Here is a 24,624-nt window from a genome sequence, read left to right on the forward strand (position 1 = left end):
CCAGCACAAACTTCTGTTTTGTTTAATAGAAGCATTGATTTAGAAAGCTTTTACCATTTTGACGGTCGAAAAGTAAGGCGGCGACCTTTGGAAATTTTTAAATACAACAGTAATGGGATGAGGGACCCAATTACTGTTGGGCTACCAATTGTTGTGCCTATATTAATTATATTTATTTTTAAAGCATAATGAATAATAAAAAAGTGATATATAACGTACATATATATTAACTGATTTTAATGAAAAAAGTTATATTAAAAAAATCTCTTTTAATATTCATTATGCTTTAAAAGTAAGTATAATTAAAATAGGCACAGTAATTGCGTCCCTAACCCTAGACACATTAATTTCAATCTTTAAGTATGTACTTTCAAATATCTACAGAAAACAGAACAATTTGTTATATGTTACAATAGATATACAACAGATACAAAAATAAATGTTGTTGTCTGTAGTTATTTGGAATGGGATAGCAGAGATTTTTTAAGAATGAAGTAAATAATTTAAACAGATGTTTTATTTCGCAAAAATGAAATTTTGCAAAACACCGACTGACAATTAATCCTAGTTTAAAACATGCCGGGTCATCCACCGAAGATAAGGATGATTGATCTTTATTATATAGAGTGTGTCCCACGAGATCTGTCCACTTGAATATCTTGGTTACTTCAAACAAGACGAGAAAATGTTACGTACAGAAGTTGTAGGATTTAAGAAATTACATAATATGGTATAAATGATATTCTAGCAAGTTGAGGTGTAGAGAAGATATAGAGGTCACCTTTGTTTTTTTTAATGGAATATCCAATTTTTTATGCTCGATTTCGATAGATTGACGTATTCTGAGTATAAAAGTACTAACACTTTTTTTTATCTTTAATACTATTTACCAGCACTGGGCGTGTTAATTTACATAACATGTATTATAGGTCAGTACAAAATCCTCACTGGCAACGAGAAATTGATCATCAAAGACGCTGGTCCATTAATGTGTGGTGTGGAACCATAGGGCAACAAATCATTGGGCCTCATTTCGTTGACGGCACTTTTACTGGTCAAAAATGTGATACGTTCTTAAGAAATACATTGACAAATTTATTAGAAAACGTGCAATTAAGCGTTCGTCAGACAATGTGGTATCAGCACGATGGATGTCCAACACCCTACGCTCGAAGGGTGAGAAGTACACTTAATGAAATATTCTATAGGATAGGATGCGGTGGCACTATTTGCTGGTCAGCACGAAGTCCAGATTTAACATTCCTAGATTTTTTCTTATGGAGAACATTGAAAAATATTGTGTATCGAGATGTACCAACAACTCCGGAAGATATGAAGCAACGAATTATCGCAGCGTGTGCTACAATAGACGCTCCAACAATAAGATGTGTAAGAGGCGCAAAGTTCGAAGACTACAACGTTGCATCGCTGCAGATAGCCGACAATTCGAACATTCTTCAGGAAAACAGTCAAATATCTCGGCAACAGTAAGTTTTAGGATAAACACACGTTAGTACTTTTATACTCAGAATACGCCAATCTATCGAAATCCAGCATAAAAAATTGGACATTCCATTTAAAAAAACAAAGGTGAATATCATTTATACCATATTTTCATACCATATTTTCACCATAGTTTCTTAAACCCTACAACTTCTGTAAGTAACATTTTCTCGTATTGTTTGAAATAACCAAGATATTCATGTGGACAGAGCTCGTGGGACACACTGTATATTACGGTAATCGTTTTGAACATTATGGTTTCACGGAAAATACATTTAACCTTCCGTCTACAATCTTATTTTCATCGAGGCCGTCTGCAAACTGGGTTGTTTATGTTCACGAATGTGAATGTGAACATGTGTTTTACTGTGTTAGGTTTTAAAAAAATCTATAATTATTCTGGAATACGTATTGGAGCCCCTATTTTAATATGCAATCGTATAACCGACAATTGTAAGAATGTAAACTTAAAGTGGCGTAAAAAAATATTTTTAGAATGATGGCACTTTAAACAATTCAGTGTGATTTCTGCAAGATATTTTCGCTTTATTGGTTCAAAAAAAAAGGGTAGTTAAAATGAACAATTTGGTTAAACCTTTAGATTCATGGTCTGAGGAATATTATAAATTAAAAGTGTGCGAAATATGAAGTTGATCGGTCAAATAGTTTTTGAGTTGTCCCCCGGGGCCAATTTTGGAAACGTGGTTTCAATTTTGAAAAAAACTATTTAAGCATAACCATTCGAACAGAGTTCGATATGGAGTTGAGTTTCTGTCTACATATATCTTTGAGAATGTATTTTCAAAATGTCTAAGAATCGATTTACGGGAAACTTTGTTCGGATGTTTCGATCGATTTGCAGATGAGTTTTCTCCGCTTAAGCCATTTGAGATGTCGTGAGAAAGGTTTCCGCTCGAAACCCGGCGAGCTTACGTGTTCGCGTAGCGCAGAGAAAATCTGGCAGGGCTGCTCACCAGCCTGGAGGAAGCTTTAGTTTGCCGTCTCTGAATCGCGTAGGTAAATGGCTGTTCTCTTTAACCACGTACACGAGGAGCTCGCGAGAAAAAGACCGTGGAGAGGGTACAGGTAAAGAAAGAACGAAGGAGGCTCGTCGTAGAAAAGAGAGGATCAGAGACACTCGGAGGAGTTCTCGAGGAGGACGTTGCGAGGTGAAAAGAATGACGTGGGGTGCAATGGAGGCGGCGTTGTCGATGACGACGACGGTGGTGGTAGTAGTAGTTGGTTGTGGTGGTGGTGGTGGCAGAGGAAAAAAGGCAGAGCTACTGGCGGGAAAAACGGTGTCTTGGAAAAAGGTGCAAAGCCGACAGTATTCTTTGTAGCGGGGATATTCGCCTTGTGTGCCGAAGACCTCTCGCACTTCTTTACCTTTTACAAGCCCCTACCCCAGGCCCTGTCAGCCACCCACCGCCCCTGTTCTTTGCGTTATGTTCCGTCTCTCTCGTTCCCGTCGACGATTTCCACTTCCTTGCTAACTCTGTCTCCTTCGGCTACGACGATTACAGCGCAACTACTGTAGCGTCGAAGATCTAGTAGCAGAAGCAGCTACAGCAGCAGTACCAGCAGCTTACTTCTCCGCCCATGGCTGGGATCCTTTACTCGACAGGGGCTCTTCTGCCACGAGATATTTACCAACATCCAAGATGGCGGCATAATCTTCCCGGCTTTCCGTCGAAAGCCGTCGAGTCATCCACGCAGCCAGTCCCTTTTTCGCTCGTAAACACTTTCATCGTTCTCGTTTTACTGACTCCGCCCTTAGCTGCTTCCTCTCTCTCTCTCTCCCTCTCTCTCTCTCTCTCTCTCTCTCTCTCTCTCTCTCTCTCTCACACACTCTCTCTCACACTCTCTCTCTCTCTCTCTCTCTCTCACTCTCTCTCTCTCTCTCTCTCTCTCTCTCTCTCTCTCTCTCTCCCTCTCCTTTACGTTCCCGGTTCCTCAGGTCTACTCGCGCTTTCTTCGCCCTCCGCTCGGCTAACCGACACAAACGACGGAGATTCTTCTCCCTCCGGGATCGATCCGTCGACCGTCTTCGCGGTTTCTTTTGACTCAGCCCCTGCGGAATGTAACTCGAAGACATTTTCGCGGAACTTGTTGAGGGACTTCGGTCCGGCGCGGCGCGGCGATCGGTTTGCGATCTTAATTTCGAGTAATTAGCCGACTCCCGGCTTGTTCGTCGCGAAACTTCCGGATTCTTCTTCTTATTTTCACTGATGTGATATAATTGAGTTGCCGGACTGCGGATTATTTTCGATCCGAGGAGCTACTCCTGCTGAACTCCTCCGGGACTGGCTCTAGAGAATATTTCCAAATTTATTAATTGATTGCAGATTTTTGTGGAAAATAAAAATTGTCTTTGTCAGTTGCGAGAAACAGGAACCAGGTAAAAATTTCCTTCTATCTCTCATGATTTCAATGACCTAGAAATAATACATCCATGTTTTTAAATTCTTTTTATCTTCCTGTTATTTCGAATGACACGTACACATTTCTGTCTTAGGGGAGAATGGGCCAATAGCGGTTACATGAACAATAATTATAATAAAATAAATTAATAAATAAAGTAATTATTATATTACTTTTTTCGGATTTTCTTTTTCCCCCATTTCCGTCTTTTGTATGTATAGTTGTTTATGTGTAAATCAAGGTAAACTGTAGAAAAAGCTTCAGACTTTGTACTTACTACAACATATAAGACAGACATCAAACTTCCAAATAAAAGGACTATTAGAAACGGATTGCGTAAACAATTTCCTATATTTACGAATAAATTTCCAATGATCAACATTCAATATACTGTTGTTTTTTTTTTTTTAATAAAGAACTACAACAGTTTTGAAATACATACTACAAATATTTTATGAAATATCATTGGGAAGTTCGTTTTACTGTCTTATACGCAGTAAACAATAATTTGCAATATTCAGCAGAATACTGCTTGTCGAGTGACATTATCGTAAATATCGAGAGATTCAGAGCTCGTATGGAGTTCGTAGGACCTTTCCTAAATTACGGCTAAAAAACGCAAAAGTAGGACTTCTGAGGACCTTTCCACCCTAGATTGAACTTTTATCTAGCGATTTTGACTACAGAACAGTACTATTTTTGCATTGTTAACAAATGAGAGCGGGCATCCCGTACCCTTGCAAATCTCGTGTACGGTGTGCGGAACTAAGGAGGGGGTGCACGCCGTGGCCACCGCCTTAACTGTTTATGAAGGAAGTTATTTGGCTGTAGGGTTCTCCGATAAGTTGAGCGACCGTAGACCAGAAAAATGTTTAAAGGAATCGTGTAATGAGTACAGGACCTTCAGGGGACACGGTCGAGATTTGCTCGAAGGAGATCGAGAGGGAAGAAATCGGGAGAGGTAAATACGTGTCGGAGGGAGAGTGAGAAAAGAGAGAGAGAGGGAGAGAAATAGAGAGAGTTCAGGATAAGAAGCAATCGAATCGAATAGTGGAACTCGTGGAATCCGCAATCCGTCGCGAAGTGAATGGCGAACGCCTAAGGGTTCTGTGTTCTGTATAGTAGAGTATACCGTCGCCTATTTCTCCCTTCGACGACCTAACCTAACTTGGTCGGAACCTCAGATTAAATGGTAATCGCTGAATCGGCAAAAGACATCGGAGATGAAGGTGAAAAGGAAGGGAATCCGTGAACCTTAGATTCTTCATACCACTGACACGTTCCGAAGAAAGAACCAAAGAAGACTATGGGGATTCAAGATTATTCGCGGCAGAGAGACACCGTTACTCTTTCTAACTCTTTTCGGTCTTATCTTGCGCAAGATTGTTGCAGAAATGTTCTTTGCAATTGACACGGCGCAGGAAGGTTGATTCATGTCAAGTTCATATCGTAACAGTTTATTATATTTTATTCAGGTTTGTTAACAATAATTAGACTATGGATCTATATGAAAAATAAAAATTGGCTTCATCAATTGCAAGACATAGGTGTAAAAATTTCCTTCTTTCTTTAATCATTTTCTGAAGTTGAAAATTACAAATTGGGATCATCTAATTCTGTTAGTCTTTCTACCGTCTTTCCAAAGTCCTACTGATTTTTCTCACGAATGTATAAAACTCGCAATCTAGTAATAATCGTTTATAAAATGTTTATGCACCTTTCATTTGGTTATTTTGTCTTGTTGCTTATACTTCGAGTAAGAGGAATAAGCACACAGAGATGAAACGCTAATTTATGAAATGGTTTGCTTTCACTATAAACTCTGTCTGACCACAGGCTGTCCGTTTCCCTTTCAACGTTCACATTTCTTCTCTCCTACAGAAAGATAGTACAATATTCTAATTGTATCTTCTTTTCCGTGTTTCGAAGTTTTCAAAATACTAGATACGGGATATTATCGACTAAAACTACTTTAAATATTTCTTTCGACAAGGACAATAAATATGTGAACAATAATTAGTATTATATAAAAAATTACTATGATCTTTTCGAGGTAAATTCTAAGTAGTCGAGAAAACTGTTCTGAACATTGTCTTCCTCTGTTCATCTTTCTGTTCTTTCATATACTTTTCATTAAATTATGACTTTGTCTTTCGTTAACGCTCGGACGACAGACCATTCTAATAACTACATAAATCAACATTTTTAGGATCATTCACTGCTTCATTTATTAATTTTCTAAGACATATTTTTGATGGTACTACTACCACGTTAGACACGTTAACTTCATTCAATGAATTCGCAGGGAATTGAGCAATTGTAACGATTGTAATAATGTGGGTCAAAATAGGCCCGGACTCCGCCGTCGGAACGTCAGTGTTCCAAATAGAGCCATTTATTTACATGTAAGGGAAACATCGGAGCGTTCGGAGATTCTAAATAATCAAAAAAACTGTTTCGAATACCGCCTTTTAGTCAAATAAGATATTCCATAAATCTTACAATATTTTCGAACCTATCGAAAAGCTGCTTCACAACTCAACGTAGAAGAAAAGAAGCTAAAAGACACCGGGGAAAAAAGAATCAAGTCCCGAAGTATGTATGTACCTACTAGGGGTGTGCGAAAACCTGAAAATATCGGAAACCCGATGGTCGGAACGAGTCGGATCGGGTCAGATCCCGAAAGTATCGAGTTTCCCGAAAATTTCGAGAATCCCGACTTTTTTCGGAAATCCCGCTTCTCTCGAGAATCTCGACTCTTTTGAGAATCTCAAAATTTTCGGATACTCGTCGCGATTCCGAAAAAATTTCGTGTCCCAACCTGATCCGATATTTCGGGTTCTCGCACACCCCTAGTACGTACATGATAGGATTTTTCGCACCGGCTAGATTCGTTTCTACAAGAGAAACCACCGCAATCAACGGAACAATAAATATCCTTGTAACGAAGTACCGAAATTGTCTCGAAGGGTCGCGCAAGGGAAACATCGGAGCGTGATCGAAGCAGCTCGAAGGAGCAATAGTAGGCGGGGACTTGGCTCGCGATCGTCGATGGAAAAAGCAGCAATAACAGGATGTTTCGATACACAGTGAATATCGTGTAAATAAATATAACGCGGAGGGGAAGAAAGCAGAGCAAAGCGGGGTTGGTAGTCACGGAAGAGCTTCGCTGGTACGCGGAGTAAGTGCAATAATACCAGATTATTTGCATCGCAAAGCCGTGCGTATGGGTAAACACAATATTCGCTCTCTGCTCGGCTCTGTGAACCGATAGTGCGCTCAGGTAGATACGCATCCGTCTATACCACTCCATTTCTCTCGGGCTTTCTCTCTCTTCTCTCTCTCTCTCTCTCTCTCTCTCTCTCTCTCTTTCTCTATCTCTATCTCTACCTCTATCTCCATATCTCTCCGTTTCTCTCTCCGATGATTCCCTCTTCTTTGCGCCGATCGTGCTCTCTCTTTCGTTCGCTCTCCATCGGTCGTCTCTCTTTCTCCCCTTTATTGTATTCCGTCTATCATTATATCCTCTCCTTCTCGCTTCCTTGTTCAGCTTTTCATTCCCTTTCTCTCTACCCCACACGGTATTCTCTCTCTCTCTCTCTCTCTCTCTCTCTCTCTCTCTCTCTCTCTCTCTCCCTCTCTGTCCATCTGTCTCTCTGTTCCTCTTTGTCCTGCTTTCTCTCTCCACCTCTGTCATCCTCTCTCGCTCTATGTACTGCCACGGCGTAATACAGATTCTATTTGAGCTGCCTGAGGGAAGTTAACTCGTGATGCGTGCAGCCCGGCTCGCTCTGTTGGCGATACCACGGATCCCATCGTTCTCCATTTCGAAGCTGAAAATCCAAGGACCCGGGGACTGGCGAACTCGTTTCCGCGCGCCGGCACACACCGTTTCAGAAACGGAAATTGTGTCGTTCACTATGGTTTCTGAGGTCGGCTCCTAGACAACCCGTGCCCGCGCTCGCACTCTTCATTGGTCTCGCGTGCTTTCCTTTTCCGTTCATTCCTTCTCCTTTCTTCTGTTTCTCTTTTTTCGGAAACAGGAACTACCGGAAGTGCGATTATTACCGGGGGTAGCGGATAATTGATTTTTGCGGTCGCGCGCGGTGGAATCTGGTAATTATAGTATAAGGAGATTTCAGACAATTGATGACAAGCGTTATTGATTTAAAGCACAAAGGATTTTGTTTCAGCGAGCCGCGCTGTGAGCGTTTACGCGATTTCGTATTTTTATTGATTGATATGGGACGGTGGAAACGAGGGAAGTGTCGGAGCCGCTTCCTCGGAGACCTCGGCCGATATCGATTTCGTTCTTTCGAATGGATAGATTTGGTTTGAGAGAAGAATAAACTGATATCTGTTGTCGTTCCGGCGAAAATAGTTCCTCATGCTTATACGAGATGGGCGAAGAAAGGTAATACTACAAGTAAAACGTAGTCGAATAACGTAAACCTGTTGAATTTTGTTTTTCGATGAAGCAATATTTCTTGAATTCGTTTACTTGAAAATCTAAGTTAATTAGAAACTTGAAATTCATTCTTAAACTTCGCTTTCAATTGTTTTAAATAGTCCTGGATATCCCTACAAGAAATTGTTATTATTGATTGCGAAATTCGCAGGTGGAGTTTACTTTATTAATTTAATTGTAGTAGTAGTACTTTATTTTGTTCCCCTCAGGGTTACAATTCAACTATCCTCACCCTTCCTTCCTCGCGCCGCTCTTACCCTAACCTTACTTCTATGTTACAATTATTTTACTTTCAATTATTTCTAGATCTACTTAACATTTACTTACATCTACTTAGTCTATACGTATATGTTAACCTAAAAAATGAAACTAAAAATAAACATACAAATAAACTAGGAATAACCGCAAAACTAAATTAATCAAAAAATTTATTAACTTAATTACTGATTGTATAATATAAAGCCACTTACGAACATATGACGATGTTATTATCGCGTTATTGTTTACACGCATCATAACATTACGTTGATGTAGCAAAATAAATTATGACGGGGGAATTCGACTACATTTACACGAGTGAATTTATCGTTGTATCGAAGTAAATTTATATATCGTCATTAAATTTGAAACATATTTTGACATCTGTTAAAGATCTTTAAATGTGTATTTTAACGGATGAAAAACTTTTTATACAGTATTATTATTGTACTATAAAATTGTGTAGGTATCAAAGCGAACTTTAGTCGTCGGTCTAATCCAAAGGGATAAAGTCGCTGCAAGTTAAGATTCACAGTGATTTCATTTGACTACGTTCGCCATTACACGCTGAAAGTCTGAGAACGGTTAAAACGCCGCGCCGAGGGCGATTACAGGAAAGTGAAAAATTTACGACGCTGGACTTACTTGACTGATTCTTCAGTGGCGTAATTTGAAGTTCGCGAGGAGTAAAGGACGTATTTTTGATGAAAGAAAGTTCGTAAGAATGAGAAGTTTAGTAATAGGAGAAGCAGTTCCCGGCCAAGCTTTGAACACTGCAAAACATTATACTCCATATCGTTTCAGGAAAATGGAGTTCGAAATTATAAACTTTTAATCACTTTTAGAACGATGCAAGTATTCGATCCTACTATCATAATCTCAGTTTTCATGAAATGTTATGTCCAGCTCGTGCAAATTAATCCACGAAAATTAAAATCAATCAGACTACAATATCGTTTTAACGCCGCGGTTAACGACTACAATTTCATCTTAATAATAAATCTTGAATTTAAAAAATTGAACCGTAGTCGCCCGACGCTGCACAGCACTTAATGCAAGATATTTCATTAAACAAGTGAAACGTAGATGGATATAAATCCATAGGGCAGCCGAGTATTTCATTGCATTTTATTACTTCTATTATTTAGTTTATTTAATCGGACACTTGAGATTCTGAATACGATTTTAACGAAAGAAAAGGTCTAGAAGGCTCACATATTTTATAGAAAATATTTCGTTTTTCGTGTAGACATGGCATTGCTTCCATTTGTTATTACTGGAATGCGGTTCTTTATCTAAAATAAAAATGGTCCAAGACAATTTTAAGGAACCAAATTTAAATGAAAAAGTATTTTCTCTTCCAGTCAGCTTAAAAATAATAGAACACAATAATAGAACTTTCGACTTCTTCATTTTTATCACAAACGCATAAAATTCGCAGTCTAGTTCTTATTCTAAGTACCTTATTCTAAGACACAAAACTATTGTATATCTTGACAGCTGACACTTTGTACGTCATTTTGTGCTTTATAGTGCTTCGTAACCTTTCAAGCATTTTTTCTTCGAATATGGAAAATCCAAGTATCCGTCACATTTTGTTTTATTTAGGTATTACCGCACAGGTAAAAATGCAGTGCGAGCGAGAAAAAGTTGTGTGCTGTTTGCGGAGAGGATGTACCAACGGATTACCATTTATTTCGTTCTCTTCAATACTCTGTAATTTTCATTTCAAATGAATGCGTCAAAAGTCATGTAACTGAGTTTTTCGTTAATAAAAAAACAGAAATTCAACGAGAATGAGATCTCCATCTCCAAATCGTCAGAAACGTGGCAAAAGATCGTAGAACAAGATGGTCTAATTAGTGAAAAAGGCGAAATTACTTTCCGAAAAACCAAATATTTCAAAAATACTTTGTGCGTCTGACATGGGTGAATTATCGCCACCTAATTTTTCTTGGCAACATCCCGATTCCCGTGCACGACCAACAACAATATCGTGAACGAAAATCCATAGGGTAGACGAGTATTTCGGGTTGAGTATCGACACGGCCTCAGTTCATACGTTCTATTAGTACGTAACGCCTGGTCCCTTTACCGCGCCGCTCAAAGCAAAGCAGCCCCCGGAGTGTTACAATTTCGTCCTCTCTACCCCCAGTCTGCCTCGAAAGTCCCTTTATCTATCCCGCTATTTTCCTAACTCCGACGTCCCCTCCGGGGGTTTCTCCTCGTTGGTGGTGACGACAACGATTCCTCTTCTCCTGAAGGAGGATGGAGGGAGTCGTGGATACCGGGTGGCGATGGTGGGGACGCGCACCCCGCCACCCCTTCGGTAGGGGTTGAAATGCCCGCCCATTGGTCCGCCCATGTAGGACCAAAGCAGTCACTTCGAATCAATTCGACCCACGATTTCGCCTCGTAGACGGTCCTCCACAGTGCTGGCACACTCGCAATCGTGCTTCATAAGCTTCAACCGCATTTCGTACACCTAACCTCGGGATACCGCTATCATCTCGCGCGACCGACATCAAAATTGACAGGCCAGAAACCGAGCATCGACGATCAGTGCGACCGATTCACCGGGGTTGTAAACCAACATCTCGTCCTTCCCATCAGTTTCTCGTATCTGCTGTGCTTTTGTCGAGAAAGCGAGTTTGTGTGTGTGTGTGTGTGTCTGTGTGTGTGTGTGTGTGTGAGAGAGAGAGAGAGAGAGAGAGAGAGAGAGAGAGAGAGAGAGAGAGAGAGACAAAGAGAGACAAAGAGAGACAAAGAGAGTGTTGTCACAAAAAGATAAGAATAGTTAACGAGCCAAACATCAAAGATAAGTTGTTGCAAATAGTCGAAAATCGGGGGCTGACAGTGTGGGGGATTCGCGGAAGATCGATAAGCGAACATGACGGAAAATCGCGATGGTCTCTGAGGATCCCGAAAGATGACTAGTGACGATAGAGCCGCAGAGTGCGCCAGTTCAAGTGATCGCGGCCGACATCCTTGAGACGCTCGCGAGCAGGTGACAGAGAGAACCGGCCTAGAAAAATCGGCTCGTTATCGTTGTGGAAACAAACTATTAGCGTAAGATAGCATTTGGTCGGAGCTGGTGCGGTGTGACAGTTGCTACGATAAATATGTCGGAGAAGGAACGTTCGTGATACAACATTCGCGGCTATTCGGTGACTTCGTGGCGGCTCGACCTTGGTTGAAACAGTAACGGCATCGTCGCGAACTGATTCCACCACGACTCGATGCACACAGAGACGCATGACCGCTACCCGTAAACAACCCGAGACCGGCGCGCGACGGCCTAAGCTTAGCTTATACGGGAAACGAACAATGCGAGCCAGTGGTGATTTCAAAGAGGTCCCCGATGACCTCGAATATTAGTCTTCATATTCCGACCCGTGAGTCTGCTCATGAAGCGATCACGATGGAACCGCACGGGATGATGATGTCGAACTTGTCGTGCGACGGCTGCGCGGACAGCGATCGGGACTCGGACAGCAGCAGCATGATCGTGGACCCGGTGAGTCTCGACAAGAACGATTCGTCGCGGTCCCAATCGTCGTCGAGCCCGATAATCCCGAGTTCTCCGGTTCCCGCCACGACTTCTTCGAGGAACCGCGGTGGTAGTCGCAGCAAGAAGAACTACACGATGATGTCGACGAACGGCCAGCAGAAGACCAGCTCGTCCGGGCAGGCCTCCACATACGGGAACGACAAAATGTCCTCGTCCCTGATCAAACCCCCTTACTCGTACATAGCGTTGATCACGATGGCGATCCTTCAATCACCACAGAAGAAGCTCACACTGAGCGGTATCTGCGAGTTCATCATGTCCCGGTTCCCCTACTACCACGACAAGTTTCCAGCTTGGCAGAACTCCATCAGACACAACCTGTCCTTGAACGACTGTTTCATAAAAATTCCCCGTGAGCCGGGCAACCCGGGCAAAGGCAATTACTGGACGTTGGATCCCTTGGCCGAGGACATGTTCGACAACGGCAGCTTCCTACGCCGAAGGAAGAGGTACAAGAGGCCCACGCCGCACTATGTCCTCCGCGACAGAGCCATCATGGCAACTTTCGCTATCTGCGGCGACCGAGGCCCTTGCCCCGGCGGCGGCGGTCATCCAGGTACGCTGACCTATCCGAACGCGGCTTACCTGTCTCCGCCACCTGGTTTGCCGTTGCTCGACTTCTCGCCCTCGACCCTGGAGGCCCTGAAGCTCGGAGGATTCCTGGAACCGCCCCCGCCACTGTACAAACCCGTACCGATCACGGCTCCGCCGATCAGACAACTCGACCCGACGCCGACGAGGACGCCGACGACGATACCCACAAGTCATCCTCCCGTCAACAAGAAGAGGAACTTCAGCATCGACGCTCTGATCGGCAAGCAGGCCGGCAACGACCAGAACTGCGGCGGACTGCTCGACCTCAGTCCGACGGAGCACAGGGAGATCAGGAGTCAGGCGTCGGCCTTCTCGCCGCTGGTCTAGACCCTGGAGAATCCAGAGATCGGGGCTCCCAAGCTTCCGGTCGAAGGTCAGATCGGCAACTTGTAATCGGAGAACTATTTTTCCATAGTCGAGGACTATGATCGCAGACACGTTTCAATATCAGGCCTGCGACCAGATTCCGGGTCCGAGGATGTCGATCTCTCGCGATCCTTCAAGGATTATCGTTTCGGAAGGACGTTGTTCGTTCGAATCCCGCTCGGTTCGATTTTCCGTTGAAAATGAGGCGGGTAGCGGAACGACGATGGTGCAATGTGGAATTACGAAAGCGACCATTGATTCGTTGACATTCGAGTTTTTCTACCTCTTGCGATTCTCTTGGTCCCGCGACCTGATCGCGCGATTCGTTCACAACCGTCGACTTATCATTAGAAGACTTACGAACAAATCCGGAACCGGTGATGAAAGTGAAACGATCCTAAAGGTATGACACACCAAAGAACAGGCGACGTTCGACTCGTCACCGAAGTATATATTACGAACACGTATCCTTTGTGTAAAAAGACTCGGACATGTTTGAATAATTGTAAAAAAAAATTAAAAAAATAAACCAGTGTAGTGCAATAGTGTAGTGATTTGTTGAATATACGGAAAAGAAACGCACCTCGATGATACTTTGGGAGTCGGATCTGAAATCTTGCGTCTTCGTTCTCGAACTTAGTGGTTTCGTTTCTAGCTGAAGAAGTAGCTCCGTCGCGTCGACTCGTTTCTAAACGATCGATTAATACCGGCACTGTAAATATTAACACCCCCGAACAAGTCTTTGCTCAGCTTTCTATTGTTTACGTGAGTGTGAGCCAGAGAATGATGGAACGCAAGACATTCTGAGCGCGCTCGAGTGTGGTGTGTGTGTGTGTGTGTGTGTGTGAGAGAGAGAGAGAGAGAGAGAGAGAGAGAGAAAGAGAGAGAGAGAAAGTGGGGGAGGCCAATTCTCTTCGGAGAATTTAACGTAAAACTCGAGTTGTCGTGTGTTTCGGTCAAGTAGACGTTTAGTGCACATAGGGGACGAATTGTGCGACGAACATATGTTATTTCGATCGATGAAAGTTTTCGTATTGTTCGAGAATGTGAACAAATACCGATGCACTTTACTTGCGTCTTCCTTTTCGTTCAATCATCGTTTTGTTCGCGCAACGAACGCGACTTTTTATAGGCTGCAATAAATGAACATTAGACGTTTCATCGGCAATGACACTATTTCTTGGTGTGTGTGTGTGACAGAGAGAGAGAGAGAGAGAGAGAGAGAGAGAGAGAGAGAGCTTCGAATCGTTTCGAATCGTTTGGATTGGCGAGCGATCGAGAAATCGAGCGAGCACGCTGCTCGAAACAGCGGGCGCATCGGGGATTCAAACGATCGCATCGTTTAGCGAAGCGTGCGATGCGTAATGGACTCTTCGAGCTGTGCAAGTCGGGTATCGATGAATAATATTACGATAATAAATTGACAAATCAGACGTCTCGTTCGTTTTCCCGAATTCTTCGACGGCATGGTGCTTGTACGTACAGGATGATTAAAAGCGGTGGAGTATTTTGATCGATTCAGCGAGTTTGTCTGTAGCGAGTTTCGCAGCCTCGTTCATTTGAAACTAGACCTTAATTCAGCTACTACTCGCACGATAATAATTTTTTAATGCGCCTGTAACACAAGCAGCGTGCGAAATAGTCAAACACGTTAAATATCGCACTATTCGAGCCGTTCGATGCAGAAGCGATGTAAGTCAATATTTGTCTGTTTGGTTTAACGCCACGTCTCAACGGTTTAATTGTCATTGCATAAAATAATTATAACATTAGCTTGGCTTGCATAAGGGAAACGTATCATCGTTCAATATTATGATGTTTTATTGAACTTTTATTGATTCTTCCAACTGTTTCGACTAGCAGCATTTTTGCATTAAACGGCTTATTTATTAACAAATGTGTCGTCTCGTTTAGAAAACAAGTACATTAATAAATTGTACAAGTACAATTCGTACAATTGATTATTTTAAACGTTCAAATCATTTTTAACTTGTTGCACATTTCCTGTAAATAAGGATTATTAGGAGGTACAGCTTAGACATCATTACCAACAAAAATTATCCAATGTTTTACAATAGTAATTACGAATCGTTGTGTTAATGCCATTGTACTGTCTTTATACATTGAAAACTATTCATTAAACAGTGGACATAAACGTAGAACGAGGGAGGGGAATAATAGGGAGGAGGGGAATATTTACACAGATAAAACAATTTCGCAACCAGATTTTTTAACGATTGAACTATATTTAATAATTTACTCAATGCGATTCACGATGCTGAAGAACCGTTCCGGCTTCAGAGTACGACAGAAGCCGGAAGAATGCAATAAAATAATTTGTACAATTCCGCAATCGTTTGAAATGATTCTCCCATCGATCACTGGATATTAATCGAACACTAGCTGATCCAAAAATTATTTTAACGCTTCGCAACGGGGAGGTTCAGTGGCTGGGCATCCTTTTGTCCCGTCGCGTCGTATATTGCCTTTTCTAGATTTTTTTCCCGATCGATCCGCGGGGAATCAACACATTAACGCGGCTCTAAACGGTCTTTCCGGTTCCGAAAATCGCGAACGATCCAATACCATCGCGTGTACGAAAACCGGGGGAAAAAAGGAGAAAAATCGCGGACCGTTTGAGCCCGTCAACGATTTTTAATGGCGAGCGCCCGGGATCCGCCGCTAACATTTCGAAACGCACGCACGGAGTATTCACGAGAAAAGAGAATGGAATAATTTGCAATTAATCTCCTCGACGATACGCGTTCGCGACGAGGACACGAATATTCGCATACGCGCGCCGAGCTGCTAATGAATTTTCCCCGGTGTAGGATGACAATTGCGAGATAAGGTTCATGACGCACAACAGCGCGGCGAATCGGTGAAATCTGCATTTTATTTTTCCTATCAAAAGAAATCGAATTTGTTATTATCATCCTTTTACCGTTTCCAACGTACTTCGACTCTGTTTCGTTGCTTCCTTTTATCAAGTGCACGACGATTCTTCATTTTGCTCGCGAAATCACGTTTTCGTTAATCCGTTTAACGATCGATCAATCTTTTCTATGAAAGGGTCTACCGCAACGGAGAGAACGTTTGTTGAAACCTTCGATTTATTGTACTCCGCGTGTGTTATGTATTCATTCGCGATCTAGTTGTCGATAGTTACCAACCGAATTGTATGAAGTGTACCAATAAATAATCTATTATTTTCCTAATAACATGGCATTGCAGTTCAGATTCAATATATTTTCCCACCTTTCGATGTAATGTTAAACTTTCACGAAAGTTATGAACACGCTTCGTAGCGTGTTGCAGTCCTTAACTAGACTATTATTCTCTTATTGGTACACCAAATAATCGTTGCTTCCAGTTCTCGTGCACTGTTCTAATAATTGTTACATCTGTTCGCGTGGATTTGCGACACCATTACAACTTATGCATTCATCTATAAATGTATTTGTTCATCGTTTTTGAGATACAGGAAATGAATAACAGTGCACGAGAATTAACGTAATTTCGGTTAGCTGTTACTTCGTAAGGGAGGATGCTGCAAAAACACTATTTTGTAACTGTTCACGGCATCGCGAATTAACCAAAACTATTAATTAAGGGAAACGAGTGAAATGTTTGCACGTTGAAAGTCTCAAATACGTTGAAATTTGTTGCGGGACGTTGAGCGCTATTAGCACTGGAAAACTGGCCTTTTTCGTTTCGTGACTGTTCAAGGCGAGCCGAGAATCCCGTGTTATTTTCGTTATCGTCAACATTTATGCAAAACTGATTACGTTGCTCGTATGCTTGCGACACGCGCGATGTTCGCCACGATAAGGAAAATTATTCTCTTGATAATTGTGTGCAAGTTTTCCTCAAGCACATCTGGCTCCTGGCACGACCGACAAGATCACTCGGATCATTTTCCGCAGAAAATTGTTTCCGCGAAGTTGTTTCCGACAGTTTGCTCGTCGGAAGAATTTTGCAAATCGCACGGTCACTATCTTTTGCGAAAACAGGATGTTGTCGATGTTCGGACAAACAGAAAATAACACTCGCGACACTCGCGAGTATTCACGTTTGAGCAATTGGAACAGCGACGGCTATGTTTCTGTCCGCACAAACGATAAGTGAACTACAGATGATTGGACAGCGGATTTTATGCATTTATATAAAAAATGAGTATGTGTCAATTAAAATAGTAAACACCTTAAAAGAATTTTCGAATACTGTTATATTATTTTTAACCGACTAAACATATTAAGAAAGAAAACAAATTTCTATTTCACGCAAGTTTGTGGCAATTAAGGAGGAAAATTTTGATTTTGCATAAAGATTCGCTGTCTAAAGATGATGTATTCGAGCTTATATTGTATTAATCCTCGAACTCCTGCGAGTTTTAGGCCTATGCCGGAGTCACTTTTGACCCACGCCGATATTTCGCTACAGTTTTCTTTCGATATAAGGCAAAGTCTCGGGACCGGCTTTCGCCGTATTTCGGATGAAGAAGAAGAAGAAGCAGAAGGGGGGATAGCGATTTTCTTATTTCGAAATAAAAAGCGTCGTCTTATATCAGTATAAAATTGTACACGTTAACGGCCGCTCGAGTCTATCCCCACCGCTGCCGCGACGGATCACGAATGGCTTCGACATAGCATACGGCGGGTTAAAGTCTAGGCATCTTCTACACGTTCGTTATAATTGTCCAAAATGCTGTAAACCTCGAATCAATGAAATATAAGATCGAACGCATCGTTTGCGAGAAACTCCGATCCCGAAAACAAATTCTGCGCACCGTTCTGCCAAAAACTTTAACTCGAGTGTGCCCAGATAGGATAACAAACGTTTAGTTTGCTTCGCGCGGAGGTGGAAATAGTTAGGCGAAGAGGGAAAAGTTTGGCAAAAAAGTGAAAACCAAACCACGATTACAAATATTCTTTGAACAATGTATATTTTACTAACGGCGTCGAGTCCCGGATATCGTGGTTAAGCTATTGTAAAGAAAAATCATCAGCGATACGTCTGTTTGTTCCTTTACCGAATAAGTACCGCCGCTATATTGTACGTTTAGTTATAGGTTTACCGTTAAACTTGTCTCTGTAGATTTAGTAAGTATTATACGTGTCAAGATGATAGATTTATAATAACGTGTAATAATGTCAACAATAAAAAGTACTGTTAAGTATACGGATCGCTCTCATTTCGAAGCACGTACACTTCAATCGGATGTAATAGCACGTACACCGACGCTCGATTCGTCTACGGGACGTACGTAAATGTTTATTCCACGGTACAGGTACTTCGACGAGCTTCTATTCATACTGAAGCTGTTCTTCTTACCGGAGGATCGAAGCAATTCATTCAATTAGCGATAAGCAGAGCGACTCGTTTTTTGTCCAGATCAAAATGTCGGTAATCTTTTCTCGGAAATTTCAAGTAAACGCGTTTAATGGTTTATCTTTCACGAGGATACATTAATTTGGTGTTGAGAATTTCGACTGCGAATGAAAACGATATTAATTTTTGATGGATAGATCTTACGCTGATTTAATACGAGATAAAAGTGAGGCTAAAACAGAACTCGAAAAGATACAGAAACATATGTATATTATATGTATGTATATTATTTTCAGACGTAAGAGTCCCTTTCTCTTCGTGCGAAAACAGTGGCTCGCATCGAACAGTGGTATTTTTGTCAGTTTTGTTTATGTTTTAACTCTTCAGAGACGACGCCCAGTTTGTTTCTGCACGATGTTACGGATATTACCATAATCTATTAACGCGTCGATTGCCAAGCTAGCACGCTGAGAAGTTGTTGCAAAATTAAACAGCTTCAGTAGAAGAGTCCCAAACTGCAGAGTTAAAATTTTCTTGATAAAATAAAATAAAATAAAATAAAATAAAATAAAATAAAATAAAATAAAATAAAATAAAATGCTTGAATGTTTGCCGAACACCGAGCCCAGTGTTCGAGCGGATTTGAAGATTTCCGAGGAAAAGCATCGTCAGGGCTGGACATAGTAAGTGAACAATCTGCGCGGAGATGGTCGAGGTCGAGTATCTGGGCCGCAAAGCGACGGGTTCGCATCGACACAGGCCGACAAAGTAGGAAGAAAGGCCACGGTCGTGTTCATCGTTGTCACGATCGCGGCACTTCAGCCGTGTACACCCCTTTAATCGTTCCTCGAGTGTGTGTGCATTCGGAATGTAATATATCCTGGCCGGCACGTGCGGCTCACGTGCCACCAAGTGTTTGTTTCGGTTTGTATTGTCACCACGGATACGACGCGGTGCCACCGAGAGAGAGAGAGAGAGAGAGAGAGAGAGAGAGAGAGAGAGAGAGAGAGAGAGAGAGAGAGAGAGAGAAAAGAGACCGAGGTGTGCCCCGTGTCTTCGCCGAACGAAGAGAGGGATGACGCTCCTTTCTCCCTTTCATAATTCCACGCTCGTTCGAGTAAATAACGTGCCGGCAGTTGGCAATTAGGACGATGGGAAAGAGATTCATTAAACGGAACAGACTAATAGCGAATCGATCGGGGGAGAAATTTGTACTCGCCTGATACGCGAGGGACGATGCTCGCCAGCACGCCATTTTGGACCCTCGTCGATCAAGAATACACACTTCCCACACAAATATCCCAGTATTTAGCATATTTGTTTCATCGTTACATCGAAAACACCCAGATCTTATAATGCTGAACTTACGGGAGCTGAATGAAGCCCGTGTAATTTATTGTACACCCTTGTCAAATCTAATATTTCAATTCAATCTTCAGTCTTTTGTTTAGACTTTGCTTCTCGAACTGCTAACGCGATTTTCTTCGCTCTTCGTTCACAAACGGGAAAATACACGTAACGATGTAGCAGATATAATATTATCGTGGAAATAAAGAACGTGAACTATCAGAAAATTATATCCACGGTAATGGAGTCGAGAAATTTGAGTTGTGAAACAATGTAGTTGTCAATTCAATTATACAGCCACAAATACAACTCTCGTCACTCGGTTTCAGTGATATAAATGAATAAGTTTGAATACTTTTGGTTTACATAGTATGTGGCGTGAGAATGCTATTCTGCAAGAATATCAACAAATTTCTTCGGTATATTTACAGAAAAGCTAAAATCTCAGAAGCTGTCATCCAAAGAAACGAACGCTCTCTTGGCGTCTCTCGGGGCCAATTAGAACGAGGTCTTGTGTAATGTCTGCTGGATTATGTAGAGTTAAGAGAAGCCATAATCATTGCCTGTAAGGCAATAATTAAGATCTTGATCTACCAGGTTTAGGACACTTAATGTAACGTATCAATGTTTTTCACCGATCTGTTACATTGTAAACTCTTCGTTCACCGTTCGTCGCAGCCAAGGTTTTCATTTGTACAGGCATTTAGTAACCGCCGTGTTGTCTGACATAACAGTTTCAAGAGCATTTATTCATTCCGTTATCAGCCTTTGTTACATCTGTGACAAACGATTATTTATGAACGAGATCGTATAACAAATGTAAATTCCACGGAATATGGTCAAATAATTAAAAATATCGAATCACGAATTTATTTGTTTGAAATTTTCAACGTTTCTTACCTGAAAGAAAAGACTGTCCTCACAAAAGCCTATCGTTACAAGAATCAAAATCATTATTTATTGTAGAGAATAGATTTCGTGAAAATCTAGAGAAGAGGTCACGATCTTACTATTTGTTATTTCTGTCATTGGTAATACAATATTATAATATCAAATTGCAAAGAAATCCAGTTAATGCGAATATTAGCGATCAAACAAGCAGTCGTGATAGACGAAGTCTCGGTGAAATACTACCTCACCTCGACCCTGAATCTAGCTGATATCATTTCGTTTTATCGTCCGCGATTTGCTTACTTGCAGCAAGATTGACATAGTGCAACAATGGTTACCTATTTAATGCGACACTGTCGTCAACGTGTCACGCGACACTTCATAAACTTCTTAGACGGACCATAGCAAAGAAGCAAAGAAGTTCAGCAAATTCAACGAAACGCATACAAGCAACACAGATCGCACAGCTGATTATTATCTTGAAGAAATTTTCGCCAAACTCAATTTATCTCACCCTCTTGTCTGTATAAGCGATTAAACGTTTTCCATTCACCGTGTTAAACACTATACCTCGCATCTTCGTTTCTAAAACTCCTTTAAACGATTAGAAAAATTCTGCATAAAAAGTTTCGTTGATTTGACACCATTCTGTGAAAAATATTCCTCATTCTCTTGAAAATTATGTTAATTTCGCTGATTAATTGCGAAATTGATTGATTGCAAATTCGATACTGACAATGAGATTGCAAAATTGATGAGTAAGTTTCTGACAATAAATATAAATAATTGACTAACTAAAAGTGACTGTTTTACATTACTTTATAGATATTACTTTTGATGAAAATTTCAGAATGCATATAACTGACACAAATCTATCGATCGGATGTTTTAAATGTAATATAGGCTCAGATAAGAGATTGTAAACAACAACTATTACTGTTGTATTGTATAAAACATCTTTTACACGTCATTTAGTAAGCAAATTCTTCCAACTCCATAAAAATACTCGAGTCGTTTAGTAAAATTTTAACAACTTTATTGTACTGTAAAGAGTGGCCGAATATGAATTCTGGCCACTGCACAAGGAATAGAGTTGATATGTGACCAGTTAGAATGAATTCTTTTTCTACAGAAACGAAAGGATAAGGATAAGAAGCAGCAAAGCGAACGCGGAAAAGGGCAGAAAAGCGGCAGAGAAAAATGAAAATATTTAGCCGAAGAAGGACGCGGAGGTTATCGGCGAAGAGGAATTAAAAACACGTGCGGAAGAGCACTAGGGGTGGTTGACAGGCTCGAAAAGCTGCATTGCTCAGGCTGTTTTCGTCACGATCGAGGAATGTAATATCGTCACCCCAAGCGACAAGAGTTGCCTTCGAGAGTATCGCCGTTTAGAATACCGTCGACGGCGGGGGATGCACGGGCCTGGATTAAACTGCAATGAAAATCCACTCATTTTCTACTCCCTTCGCTTGTCTCCGTTCCTCGTCGCGCAGACACGACTGCGCCTAGCACGGGTAAACAAGTTATTACCTACATACCTGCTGTCTGTGTCTCTCCCCGTCGTTCTCTCATGCTGATTGTCCTTCGCGTTTGACTTTCATGCCAACTGGAATTAATATCTCCGCCTCAGAGTCTCGTGAAAAATCTGACACAAAATCTCCGACAGTTGTTTGTGCTCTTCTCGAAACAGTTTCGAACCTGTTCCGAATTGTCGATTTTCATTACAGTTACATTACGTTAAAAAATTGCGCAAGGCAAAACAGTTAATCATTCGATAATGAGGAATTAAACGTTCCGTAAAACACAATAATATCGGAAAAGATGTTACGCTCGTCTTATGCAAGCCAAAATTGTATCAAAATTATTTTATTTAATGTTTTATGCAAAATAAATATGTTCTACCTGAATCACAACAAAAAACAGCAGATGCATAGAAATTTATTTCCAGTTTTGTTAGATTGAATAAGGCAGAAATGACGTAATACCTTTTATTATTCCACGTACTAACTTTTGTCAGAGGTGCATCGAGGCGCTGTGATCGAAAATTTTTTGTCAATAGTGTATACGCGTGTCCGCTGAAGTATCACCTCGCGTCGTGTTTCTGCTGATCGTTTCGTATTAATATCTCCTTTCGTTGCAGGAGAATATGACACTCGGCTGATAATAATGCACAATCGAATTTTTTTCTTGATGGAATATTAGTGCAGCGTGTTTTCAATACGACTACCAGCTTTTATGCGCTTATGGCAGACATGAATAAGTGAAATATGAAACTGTGAATGGTAGTAAAAGATTTCAATATTTTTATACTGTATTCTGCTTGTTAAAATTAATAATGGAGGAACTACATTTTCATCAAATTTCTGTGTTTAGAAGACAATTTTTACTTTGCATAAAAATCTGCAGTCTGATACGATTACAATGCGTTTTAAGTTCAGAATACTTTTCCATTTCCGTTTTTTCAATGGGAAAGATAAATAAACGATACACTTGCATAATGTTTTAGTCTGATAGATGCAGATTTCATATTCGGAGCGAGTCTTTTTGTTATCTATTTGTTATCTAATTTTCAACGAGATTTTGCATGTCGCGAGTGAGACAGAAATCTGTTTCCCGTCGCTATGCAGTCACCCACTCGGGAGCCGTATGGATTTATGAAACTGCAAAATCCTGATCAACTTGTATAATGTTGCAATGCAAGCAAATCACAGTAAAAGTCTCAGTGGATGTCAATGATCTACGAAAATACAGTTAGGACACGTGGAGTAACTAATTTATTCGTTTGTTATTCGTATCGTTCAGAATAGACTAGATTAAAGTTCGTATGAAGGTAAATAAATAAAACATTTTTTACATAGAGTTTCGGTTGGAAAGAAAATAGAAAAATTAAATATCTTTTTTCGTTCAATCTATGGCGACAGACTTAAAACACTGTTTAATCCAGTTAGGAAATAAAATTTATTGAAAAAATAAAATCAACTCAATATTGTCATTTTTATAAGGCAACGTTTACCAGCTACTGTTAATGCTTGGTACGTTAGCAGACAAAATCATATTTCCGAAAAGAGTATACAATGATCAGAGATGTGTCGATAGATGAGGAGCAATAGCGGGTCAAAACGGGAGAATCAAAGCGGGACAATCATTGAAAGTGTAAAAATGCATTTCTGAAAAATGTCGAAATATTAGGTTGTTGCATATGAAATGACCGATTTCAGAATCCAAATTTTATAAAGTGTTTTAATCAAGAAATACTATTATAATGTACAGGATTATTCTGTATACCATTTAAAGGTACGAACCTAATCTTTCAAGTCTTATCCTCGGTTTCTATCTGTATATCCAACTTTACTTTTAAATGAAATTTATTTAAAAAAATAAACATATTGACGACAACATTATGCAATAATTGGTCAAAATGTGGTATTAAATAAACGCACTAGTAGTCAATGATAGAAAAAGCTCATAAATATAGATGACAATCTAATAAACGAGGAAGCTGAAAAACCAAAAAATTTAATATTTACCATAGTATAATCGAAAAACTCGTCAATTTTTTGAGAGAATATGACGATTGCAATGATGCATAAAGTTTTAATCGATAAGTTTTGTTTAGAGAAAATGATGTTTGTTTAAATTTACTGTTATGAATCGGACTTTTCATATGTAAAGACCTAATAGATTCCCTTATTCGAGGACCGACTGTAACAAGACCCATTAAAAAAATGGGAATAAACTAAATATTGTCGTTTGTACAAGGCAAGATCTAGCGTCAAGGAACATCGAACAGAATCCGCTTTCAAAAGAGAAGCTACGATAGCCAAGAAGGTGTCGATACCGGGTCGCAACGGACCCGGGGTACGCGCGAGCTGTC

At 40.7% G+C, this 24,624-nt stretch overlaps 1 protein-coding gene across 2 annotated transcripts in view; it reads left to right on the top strand.

Annotated features, from left to right (window-relative positions):
• The first annotated feature begins 11,108 nt into the window (after positions 1-11,108).
• The window catches only part of LOC143361858 (uncharacterized), a 176,105-nt gene continuing 162,589 nt past the window's right edge, over positions 11,109-24,624 (top strand). The window contains exons 1-2 of one of the 2 annotated variants that reach the window (XR_013083537.1): positions 11,109-11,862; positions 11,902-14,366. Coding sequence is in view for 1 of the 2 variants with exons in the window: in XM_076801558.1 (XP_076657673.1) it covers positions 12,012-13,142 (1,131 nt within the window). In the remaining variant the exon portion in view is untranslated. Of the gene's footprint in view, positions 11,863-11,901; positions 18,323-24,624 lie in introns of those variants that run through there. The other variant, XM_076801558.1, reaches the window with a different exon arrangement.

This window comes from Halictus rubicundus, chromosome 15, assembly GCF_050948215.1.
Source record: "Halictus rubicundus isolate RS-2024b chromosome 15, iyHalRubi1_principal, whole genome shotgun sequence".
In the NCBI taxonomy this organism is placed as follows: Eukaryota; Metazoa; Arthropoda; class Insecta; order Hymenoptera; family Halictidae; genus Halictus; species Halictus rubicundus.